We start from the raw sequence: 11,945 nt of genomic DNA, 5'->3' as shown, positions 1-11,945 counted from the left end.
GAGCACTGTGCTATTAATTTGAAGAAAATTACCTCAGTGAGTTTAAAATCCAAGTAACCCATTACAGAACCAGTGATATAGGTCTCATTTCCATGGTAGGAATTTATTAAAGATATTATGTATCTATATTTGCTTTGTTAACACAGTTAATTGAGTTTAATTCTATTGATGCATTAGCACCTAATTTCACTTAGAGAACATTGTTTTTTCCTGAAAAATTTTCAGGAAAAATTCAGGAAAGAATTTCAAATAGGATGGTCCTTCCACTTCACTTCTCATAGATAAGATGAAAGAAGCTTCATAATGCTTGCCAACTGCTATGTAGGAAAGAGTCTGAAAAACATTTTAGTGGGTTTAGTGTTAATATAGCTAACGTTGCTAGATTTTTTCAATTTAAACAAGTTATGTGATGTTATTTTTTTCTTATATTTTTAAGGTGAGATGTTCCAGTTTGAACTTAGATGATCATGCAAAGAAGAAATTAATTAAACTTGTGGGAGAACGATACTGCAAGACCACTGATGTACTCACCATCAAAACAGATAGGTAAAGTGGAAATGGGAACAGACTATACATAAGCTTCTTTTTTTTTTTTTTGGTGGAACCAGGGATTGAACTCAGGCCCTTGTGCTGCTTGCCACGTAAGCGCTTATTCTACTGAGCCATCTCCCTAGCCCCTACACATGCTTCTTTATTGCCTTCTTGGCAGTCTTTTTTAGAGAAATTATATTGGCAATAAAAATAGTCTTTTATTATGTCAACTTATTTGGAGAAGTTTTCTAATACATGACCTTTTTCTTTTTCTTTGGTGGAACTGGGGATTGAACTCAGGCCCTTGCGCTTGCCAGGCAAGCACTTACTCTACTGAGCTATCTCCCCGTCCCCCTCCCCTTTTTACTGTGCTATTTATTTATGCAAGAAGGTTTCTGTGTTATTGTTTTGGTTTGCTTTGTTTTTGGGGTTTGTGTTTTGGGATGTTTTTTTGTTGGTGGTTTTTTTGGGAGAGTTGTTTGTTTGAGACTATCTCCACATGTCATCCAGAATGCCTTGAATTCTGTATGTAACCCAGGCAGGCCTCAAATTCATGATTCTCCTACTTAGCCTCCCACATCCTGGGATTACAGGTCTACACCACCATGTCCAGATTTTTATTGTTAATCTTGATTTTCTTTCCTTTTTAAATTTTTTATTTCATTGAGATTCTTTTTTTTTGGGGGGGGGGCTTCTTTCCCTTTTTAATGTGTTTTTATTTTACTTTCCTTCCTTTTTTTTTGTTGTAATATGTTTGGTACAGGATCTCACTACACAGCTCAGACTCATAGTGATCCTCTTTTCAGCCTCCCCAGTGCTGGGATTACAGGTGTGCACCACCATGCACAGTCTCAGTGGCCGTCTCAGGGTGGTGTGGCATGTGGTGCTGGAGAATGAACCCCAGTCCCTGCCCTTAACCCTGGTCTTTGCACTTGTCTAAGCAGGTGCTTAGGGTCTACTGAGTTATCTCCCCCACCCTTAATCTTGATTTTCATATATCCATGTGTGAAACATTTGGAAAATGTTAGAAAATAAAAATGTACTTTGCTAGTGATTAATGTTTAGGTGAGGTTTTTGTTTGCTTAATTGGCTTTGTGAATCTAAAATCAGGCAATATCTCATTCCATAAAAATAGAATAAGTTTTCTTTTAAATAGATTTTTGTATGAACATGTAAATCATGTAGTTCAAAATTAAAATTATTAAATTATGTATGTGGAACTTTATCAAGGTACTTTTGTAAATAAACAAAATTTAGAGCTAAGATAGACATTTCCCAAAATAGCATCAACTGTTGTATATGATCTTATAAATCAGATGATTTTCATTTGTTTTTTTTTTAATTTTTTCATTTTAAATAAGTTTATTTAAACAAGACACTGGACTTAAAGGGAAAACTATCTAGGATTCTTCTTTTTTAAAGAGTGACTTACTCCTACTTAAAGACAGATTGCCCTACATGTAACAGCTATGTACAAAAAAGTTATAAAATTGTCCTTGGTTTTACAATGATAAATGAAAAACATTAAAATTCTCCAATTAAACAGGGTATACAAGGAATTTTATGTTGCTGTCTTTTCTGTTAAAACAATGAGAGCAAAATAACTTCCTGGAATATAAAGATAAGACCTATTGAGCATGCCACTAATGGAGAAAGGGGATTATTTTCACAGAACCAGTAATTCCCCATCTTATCTCCATTTGATGTCAGTCTAAACTTACTGTTGGCCATTTAGTAAAAAAAAAAAAAAAGCAGTATGCTTGTGCATATATACCAGATACTTTATGTATGATAAGGAATGGGGAAGGGGTAAATGAAAGAATGAAGAAAACTATACTATAGTAGTCAGGATGTGATGGAACCAAATTGCAGTTTTCTAATTGAGAATGTATTCCTGGTCTGTAAGAACAGAGTTCTGGAGTAGTTGCAGGTTCCCTTTTTAGTAAACACTTCCTATCTGCTGCTGGAACACATCAATTGTATCTTCATCCTCCATTTCCAACTGTGCAGGTGTGTCTGTTTCACTGATTGGCTGTCCATCAAATCAGAATCTGATCTGCCTCATTGACAAACCCTGTTGTTCACAACAGGCTTTCATTAGTTTACTAAGTGGTGTATGCCTCTTAATCTTTTTTTTTTCTTTTCAAAGTTTTATTGATAAACAGATAGCAATGAGATAGTTTCAAATCAAATGGGAAGTACAGTTTCAACAAATAATACACTTCATATATTCTTCTTAGTGGTTAATTGCTGTACAAGATGCAGACTTGTGATCCTATTTACAAACACAATTAGAAAAAATCGTTCTATTCATTAAGAGAATGCAACTATATATCTATCCCAACCACTTTGAATACACAGATACAAAATGGACATTCATAGTTATACCCCATTTTTTTAAAGTTCCATTATTGAATATTATAGGTGTGTAAACTCGGCAAAATATTCTAAAAGAGTCCAGTAGCCCATAATAGCATTGGGTCTTCTGTTTAACTGGCAATGTCAGAAATTATTGACCTGAGTCCCCCACAGCTCAACATAACAACATGGTTTTACTTCCTATATTTCGTCTTCATACTTTTCTACTGGATGGTTAAGACCAAGGTAAAGCAGGACCTGTTCAACAAGAGTTGTAGCTTTTTGGTCTGAGAAAGTCAGTGAAATCCTCTCAGGATTTATCCTGAGATCCTGTACCTCAGATTGTAGAACCTTTGTCAGTGCAGCCATGTGGATGAGTCACGGCCAATGCTTGGCCAGTGTGCTCTCTGTGAAAGCCTGAGAGAGTGTCTTCTCCCCATGTGACTCTCCTTAGGCACATTCTACGTCATCGATCACTTTCCTCTTTGGCCCCATAATCTTCTTGATCAGAAAATTTGGGACACTACCGAGGTACATGACGTTACAGTACAAGTTCTCATATGTCCTGAGACTTAATTGACCTTAGAAGGCTAGGGCCAGAATGTTGGCTTTCCTTGTAGCCCTCCTTTTTCTCTAATTTTGGTCTGCAAACATAGGTTGTTAACCATCCAGAAGACAAGCTTATTGTTATTATCAAACGATTTAAGCTATCAAGCTTTTTTTTTTTTCAACAAATAATACACTACATATATTCTTCCTAGTGGTTAATTGCTGCACAAGATGCAGACTTGTGATCCTATTTACAAACACCATTAGAACAAATCATTCTATTCATTAAGAGAATGCAACTATATATCTATCCCAACCACTTTGAATACACAGACACAAAATGGACATTCATAGTTATACCCCATTTTTTTTTAAGTTCCATTATTGAATATTATAGGTGTGTAAACTCAGCAAAATATTCTAAAAGAGTCCAGTAGCCCATAATATGCCTCTTAATCTTAAACTGCACCACAGAACCGTCCTGCCCTGCTACCTTCAAATTAATGTGATCATTGTTCTGTCTTGACTCCTTCCTTTGGCTTTTCGTCGGCCATAGCAAGTCTTCTTAGCTGCTGCCTCACAAAAGAGAGGTACCAGATCTGCCTTCATTTGCTTTAAAGAATGGTTCCATGCCAGGCATGGTGGGGCAGGCCTGAAATCCCAGCACCCAGGAGGCTGAGGGAGGATGATATCACCATGTAGTTTAGGCTGAAGTCATCGTTCTGTAGCCCAGGCTAGCCTCAAAGTTATGACAGTCCTCCAACCTCAATCTCCTGATTGCTGGACCTGCAGGCATACAACACCACATCCAGCACAAGTGAACTACAAAATAAATGATATAGTTAAAGTCATTTTTTATATAATTGGTTTAATATTTTAAAAAGTTAGAAACAGTTGCTTTCATCTATTATTTTACTAAGCTTAATGTACCACCTCATATGTATGTACATGTTTTACCTAATCTTAGGATATTCTATTTTAAATATTGTAGCAACCACACATCAGTCTGTATAGAAGAATCTATTCTGGGGGAACAAAGATTATCCTTTAGATTCCCAGGCCTTTTTAGTTTTTATTTTCATACAGTGTCTTGGTAAGTTGCTCAGGCAGGACTTGAATTTGTGATTTTCCTACTTCTTTCAGTTCCAGGATTACAAGTATGGGCAGGCACCTGCTTTGTCTATTTGGGGGTTTTGCCCTTTTTTTCCTTTTTTTGAAACCCCTGTGGAGACTGTCTCTCTGTATTTTCCAGGCTTGCCTCTCAACTCCTGGACTCATGAAGTTTTCCTCTCTCAGCTTTCCAAGTAGCTAGAACTACAAATACACAGCACCATGCCCCCCTGTGTCTATTTTTCTGTTTCATTCCCCAGACCATTTTTTAAATGAAGTCATTAGATACGCATGTGCCTGTTTTTAGCTCAGAATTGGTAAAGGATCTTGGACTGAATAGTCATGTTAAAAGTACCATCAGGCCATTATCATATACAAATAACTCTGTTAGTGATGATGAAAAATACAAAACACTAGTATTCAATACTTTTAAGTATGTAAATATGTAAAACTTTTTTAGTATACGAATTTCCGAGGGGGCCAGGGAGATAGCTCAGTAGCACAAGGGCCTAGGTTCAATCCCTGATTCCAAAAAATAAAGAATTTTTCCAAAAGAAAAGAGAATATGATATGTGATATGTTTTGCAAACTCTTTATACTGAATTTCTAGAATTATAACTTCATTCCTCTTTCTCTTCTAAAGATGCCCTTTAAAGAGACAGAACTATGATTATGCAATGTATCTACTGACAGTGTTATATCATGAATCTTGGGTAAGTGTGTGAATGTTTAATGAATTATGATTAGTGTGATTTAGATGATAACCTTCCAAAAAATTCTCACAAGTATTCATTGAGTATTTTATGGATCACCAAATAATCTAACATGTTTGAAATGTCATAGTTTCTACTGTTGTCTTGAAACAAATTATTCACACCATCATAGAACCATGCTGAAATATGCCTAAAATACCTTCAGACTCAGTTTTTGACTTCCACTAGAAAATATGGGGTGTTTTACTTTCTTTCCTGCAGTACTGGGGATTAAACCCAGGGCCTCAGTTATGCTAGGAAACATTCTACTACTGAGCTGCATTCCTAGCCCTTTTTGTTTTATTTTGAGACAGAGTCTTGCTAAGTTACCCAAACTAGCTTCAAACTCATGATCCTTCTGCTTCAGTCTTACAAGTAGTTGGGGTTTTATGTATGTGCCCCCACACTTGGGTAAATTTATTTCTTTTTATTTTATTTAAGTTAAAGTTCTCAATTATGGAAGAGTAATCATCTGGATAAGTTGATAATTTATGATTTATCCTGTTTGCAAAACTTTGTGTAAAGGTTTTTTTTTTTTTTTTCCTCTCTATGTAAAGGTATTTTAAATGCCTCTTAATATCTATACTTAACCTGGTCATTTTGAGCCAGAATATCTCAGTGATTTAGTGAGATGCTATCTTTAAATGTTTAAAAAATGCGTAAAGGATCCCAACATGGCTGATAAAGAGAAAGAGGTGCATGAGAGAAACTCCCAAGGAGAGATACCAGCTAATACAACTATTCTGAAGTTGGGAGGCAGTCACACCCACATAGGGAAAATCAACCTGAAAGACTCCTCTTGATACAAACAAATGTATGTGGGTTATTGAAAAAGCAGGGCCACCACTAGTCTGCACTCCCCACCACAACCCCCACATCCATCAAGCACATGAGGTTCTGCTAGCCCAAGGGAAGGGACAGGGAGTGCTGCAGAGGCTTGCTCCTGCTCCAAGGATAGGCTCCCAATGAAATCTCCCTCCACCCAGAAGAGTAAGCCCAGGGTGGGAGTGAACTGCTGTTGGGGCTCCTGGAAAACTGCAATCAGAGAAAAGGAAAGACAGCAATATAAAACAGAAAATCTGTCTCCTGTCATCCTCCCAAGCACTAGGGAACAGTGTGTCCCCACACCATCCTACCTACTACCCACTGTCAAAGAGGGAAAACCCTAGCTGTAGTCAGAGAGAGTCTATCACTGTAAACTATAGGTAGCACCAAGTCTGGAGGCAGGTACTACAGATAACATTCCTGGAGATACTAGAAGGTGGAGAGAATCAGTGGCCAGTCCAGAGCAGGTACTTTCTGGATATTTCGCCAAATTCCAGTAGGATCCATAGCAATAGAAATCCTCTCTATCACCCAGCACCCTGCCCAGTTAAAGGAGCCCCTGCCAAGGCTAAGACTGCACCGAGTTCTGTGGGTTGGAGAGTAGTGCTTATAAATCAGGGATAGATAAAGAGCTAAACTTGAAGATCAGAGGGAGTTGCCCAAGACAGAGGGTTTCTGACATAATTGTGCAGAAAGCCCCTACGGGGATTGACCCAGCAACAAAGGTACCAGGAATTCTTGTTCTTCCCAAATAAATTGGTCAGGTCTTGGGACAGAGACAAAGGTCTGTTGTTGGCTATCCCAAGTCATAGCTTGCAATCAGGAGGGTGGGTCCAGAGAGTCTGACAGTCCTTGTGACCCAGTGGGGCAGTAAAGTAGCCCATAGGTGGAGGAAAACCAACTTGGTAGCCTGAAAGCGTACTGTGACTACAGTCAAATGGAAACTGTGTGCATGGACTTTGGTATAGAGGTGGAGAGCTTTTTCCCTGCTCGTTTGTCCTGGGTTTGCTCTTTAGATTTGTTTTTCAGGGCTGGTGAGATAGCTTAGCTTGCTTAGGCAAGCTTAAGCAGATGTAGGGGACCATGGTTTGATCCCCAGCACCACATGCTATGACAGCCCTGCCCTCAGGGTAAGCTGAGCCTGTTCCCTCTCCCCCCTCCCCTGCCCCTTGCACAAAAAAAGGGTAAAGATTTATTTTCTTTTTCTTTGGTTCTTCTTCATCAGTATTATTTTTTTATTTTGTTGTTTTTGTTTTATTTTTTTTTTCATTCTGTTCTCCCTTGATCTTTAGTTTTTCTCTTTTAACCTTCTTTCCTCCCTGTGTTTTCTTTGTTCTTCCTCATGTTGTGTTTTTCCTTGTCTTCCCACATGTCTTCTCCACCTTTCATAGGATATATATTTAGCATCCCTGTATATGTATAAAAGAAATAGTAAATCAGTGCTTTAACTTGAATGGAACTGTTAACAGGTAACCATTAATAGAATTGTGGCTAGAAGATCCATCCAAAACAAACAGTACAAATATTTTTATGATACTGTTATTGTCTGTGTCTAAATGTCCCCCCCAAAGCCTCATGCAGTCATGGAGTAGGCTTCTGGAGTTTTTCATTAATTCATGATCCAACGCTAGGATGATTGGTGTGAGTGCTATACCCTCCCTAGGATGGGTAACCTGCATATAGCGTAAGGGAAGGAAAGAGCCTTGCTCTTTCTGCTCGTACCTTTTTCTCTTGTTGCTTTTCCTGTCTTCTGCCACCATGAACTGTTGCCCTCTGCCATGTGCTACTCTGCCTTGGAGCAAGCTGAGTATAGACCGAAACCTCCACAAAGTATGAGCTAAATGAACCTTTCTTTCCTTATTTCTTGGCATCAGGTATTTTGTCTCAGCAGAGAGGAAAGTAACTAAGATACTGACAACTTGACAGTTTCCCTCAATCTCTAATTACATTTCTCTCCCCCTGCAATATTTTTCCCACCTTCAAAATTATTCTCTTGGTCTGGTGAGATGGCTCAGTGGTCTAAAGCACCTACTTAGAACAAGCTTAGCAAAGCACAGGGACCATGGTTCAATCCCCCAGCACCACATGCCAGCCAGCCCCGCCCCCTGGTGGGCTGAGCTGGCCACACACACACACACACACACACACACACACATAAATAAATTAAATAAAAAAAATTATTCTCTTAAAGCCCCTCAACACTAACACTTTACTCTAGCTATTAAAATAACTCCAAGTTCGACATGCTGTTTTTTACTTACTAGCATTTTATCTTACCTTTCTCTCACACACTACCTTCCTTTTCCCTTTCCTCTTTTCTTCCCTTTCCCCCCATCTCCTAGACTGACTACTAATAGCACTGTCGTTTGTAAGGAGCTCGAAAGTATGATTAATGGTTAGATAGTAGACACTTATATCTGGTAGAAATTCTCTCCCTACAAGAGACTGACTGGGTCTGATCTAATTAACCTGAGTAGACAAGATCACATCACAGGAAAATGGTAAGAAACTGAGTTCACCAACACTGAAGTGTCTTCCCTCTTGTCGACTTCAGTTCTTAGCACAAAAGTAAAGGAACATGACAAAACAGTGCAACATAAGCAGATGCTTAGGCAGATGCAGGGTGGGGGGTTCGATCCCCAGCCTGCCATGTTGGCCCCATCCCTGGGGCCTGCTGAGGTGGCGATTGAGACTGGTGGCCCATGTCTGTAATGCCAGCACTTGAGAGGCTGAAAACAGGAGGATCACTAAAAGTCCAAGCTGTGTAGTGAGACCTTGTAGACCCTGTACTAAACACATTAAAAAAAAAAATGTAACTCATACAATTGCTTCAGTGTTGGATATAATTTTAGAATCAGAAATTTTAATTGTAAACTATAAGGGCATAACATTGTAAATAAAGTTTAACCATAGTATTATTTTAAAAATGAATTTGGAAAGATACAACAGGTGTCACCAGCACTGATCATTCTATTTTGGGGTATTAGAATTATACAAGACGTGATAAGAAATGTGGTAAATGTTTACATTTTAAAATTGTAGTATTGGGGCCGGGTAGATGGCTCTGTGGAATAAGCGCTTCTCTGGCAAGGGCAAGAGCCTGAGTTCAGTCCCCGGTTCTGCAAAAAAAGAAAAAGATAAAATTGTAGTACAGTAAAAAACACATTGCCTTTGGTCACCCTCCAAATGCCTGCCACCTTTGGAATACTCTTACCCCATTTCTTCCTGTCTGAAGAGTGTCGTGGTTGGCTCAGTTTTATGGATTGATTCCACACACGGAAGATGAGGATGCAGCATGATGTTGGCATGAGCTGCTGTTCCGTTGGCTGGCATTCCTCATCTTTGTGTGTATACATCATAAAGATAGACATAAAAGAGTCCTTCATACCTGCTTCAGAAAGTGGCAGGAATGATAGGGTAGTTTTATTGGAAGCAAGAAAAATTAAGGCCAGGTGTCTTTTACTAAAAATTTTATTGCAAAAATATTTTTGACCACCTTTTTTTTTTTCCCCATAATAACCACCCTTTTATAGGTCAGTTTTTCCTCTGTTTTAGTAATATCTGTGTTTTCTATTAGAATGTTTATAAAATTGTAGCATTTGAGTAGTATGTCAAAATTCACTTCTGGATTATTATTATTTTAGGTTTTTTCTTTCTCTCCCCCCCCCCCATTTGTTTTCTTTTGTCTTTTTGAGACAGCGTCTCACTATGTAGTTCAGGCTAGCGTTGAGCTCATTTTTTAGCCCAGGATGGTCTCAAACTCACAATAATCCTCATGCTAGGATTGCCACCATGCCCAGCTTTTTGTTTGTTTGATTGGTTTGGGGTTTTTTTGGAGTGTATTTGTGACAAGGTCACACAAAAGCCTAAACTGACTGGCTTTAAACTAGCAGTCTGTCTGCCTCAGCTCTCAAGTGCTGGGATTATGGTCATGTGGTACTATACCTAGATTCCTTTCATCTCAACTCCCCGTGTGCGAGTTCCTTGATGTAACAATGAACATTTTACTGAAATACATTGAAATGAATGAAAAATGTTTAGAAAGAAAATTATGACAGAACAGACTGCTTTAAGCCACATAACTTAAAAATGTTATTTCAAAATTATTTTTAAGTGTATCTTAGAAAGGTACTTCTTATTTGCAAATAGTACCCAACAATTGTAACTGCAGAATTACATTTGTAGAAGTATCTGCTTACAAGATATTAGGTCTAGATGTATCAAATGCACATTTTCCCAAGTTTTGTCTTCTTTCTTTTCTCCCATTCTGTCTATTCTCCAAGGTAATATAAATTATCATGTATATGCTGTTCTAAACTTTCCATTGCCCCAAGTCTCTCTCCTGAGCACTGTGTGTCTGTTGAGGACCTCTGGGAATCACGGAGACTGAATCAAGCAAGCTCAAGCAGGAGAGAGGGGCAGGGATGCTAGGTGACACTGGAAATGCCATGAGCAGAAGCTGGCATGCAAGGACCCTTCATCTCTTGGTTTTGTGCTCTCTGGGAAGTCGAGCCTCACTGTCTCAGTTGGTTGATTTCCTCTCCTCTTCCAGTTTCCAGTTTCAAATATAAAACCTTCAGTGATACAGATTTTATCAGACCAGCCACCCCAAGGCAGGGAGCAAGGAGAGAGACAAACTTAAAAAAAAATTAAACTAAGTTTTCTCTTTGGAGTCACATTCTTTTTCTTTTCTTCTTTCTTTCTTTCTTTCTTTCTTTCTTTCTTTCTTTCTTTCTTTTTTTTTTTTTTTAAACTTAGGACAGGATGTACAGGGTCTCACTGCGTAGATTGGATTTGTAGTGATTCTCCTGTTTTCAGCCTTCCAAGTGCTAGGATTACAGGCATGCGCCACCATACCCAGTCTCAGTTGCCCTATCAGGGCACCCTGGGGGTGAAGCTGGCACAGCAGGCCCTGGAGTTCGGATTGAACTCCAGCTCCTGCCTCTGCCTAAGCAGGTGCTTTAATCCCCTGAGCTATTTGGCTGGCCCTGGAGCCACACTCTTAAGGGAGATACTCTCCTTCTGCCTTTGGCCAGCTAGGCATAGTGACACCTAACAAGAAACTGGCTGCCAGGAGCCAGGGAGCTGCACACAGCAACTGCTGAGTATTAAATTGAATTGATAAAAACTTGCCTATGTTAGGCTCTTGTGAATCAAAATACCAACAAATGAATAGTTAGGGATTTTAAATAATTTTAATTTTTAAAGAAAAGTACTGCTATATTACAAATTAAATGGCATAATATCTCCTGTCAAATAATTCAATGAGGGCATGGGAAAGAGGCAGTATATAAAGTCAGGAATAAAGAAAGATAGGCCATGCATTCATAGGTCTTGGAGTTCACTGCACTGTTCTATGTATTGCTGAGATTCTTTTTTTTTTTTTTTTTGGAACCGAGGATTGAACCCAGGCCCTTGCACTTGCCAGGCAAGCGCTTATTCCACTGAACTATCTCCCCGGCCCCAGCTGAGGTTCTTTTTAAGAGAATTTTTTAATCATGAAAACAACTATATTCAGTATACAGCTGCATGTGGTATGACACATGTTTGTTCTAGTATTTTTCAATGATGTGATTATGCTTTAGTGAACTTTAGTTCAGGAGTTTAATGTACCTTTTTCTAAGGTATTCAGATAAGAATATAGTGTTTATTATTGTCAGTGTGACAGGCTTGAGCTGCCTGGGAGATAATAATGCACACCTGGGGGGTCTCAGTGGGTTGTGGGAGTGACCATGAGAAGCGCAGTTGGTTCCTGGCATTGTGCTGGCTGGATCTTTCCAATCGCCCCTATTTCTTGACATTAGCAGCCTTTCTCCACTT

At 38.8% G+C, this 11,945-nt stretch overlaps 1 protein-coding gene and 1 pseudogene across 1 annotated transcript in view; one reads left to right on the top strand and one right to left on the bottom strand.

Moving 5' to 3' along the window:
* Nucleotides 1-11,945, top strand: part of Mrps35 (mitochondrial ribosomal protein S35) — a 50,713-nt gene that overhangs the window by 33,653 nt on the left and 5,115 nt on the right. Inside the window, exons 6-7 of the mRNA XM_004630330.2 lie at nt 437-546; nt 5,192-5,261. Coding sequence (XP_004630387.1) covers nt 437-546; nt 5,192-5,261 — 180 coding nt within the window. The remainder of the gene's footprint in view (nt 1-436; nt 547-5,191; nt 5,262-11,945) is intronic.
* Nucleotides 2,471-3,992, bottom strand: LOC105742064 (annotated as a pseudogene).

This window comes from Octodon degus, unplaced genomic scaffold, assembly GCF_000260255.1.
Source record: "Octodon degus isolate 3935 unplaced genomic scaffold, OctDeg1.0 scaffold00034, whole genome shotgun sequence".
Taxonomy (NCBI): domain Eukaryota; kingdom Metazoa; phylum Chordata; class Mammalia; order Rodentia; family Octodontidae; genus Octodon; species Octodon degus.
This window is presented reverse-complemented; position numbering and strand designations above follow the sequence as displayed.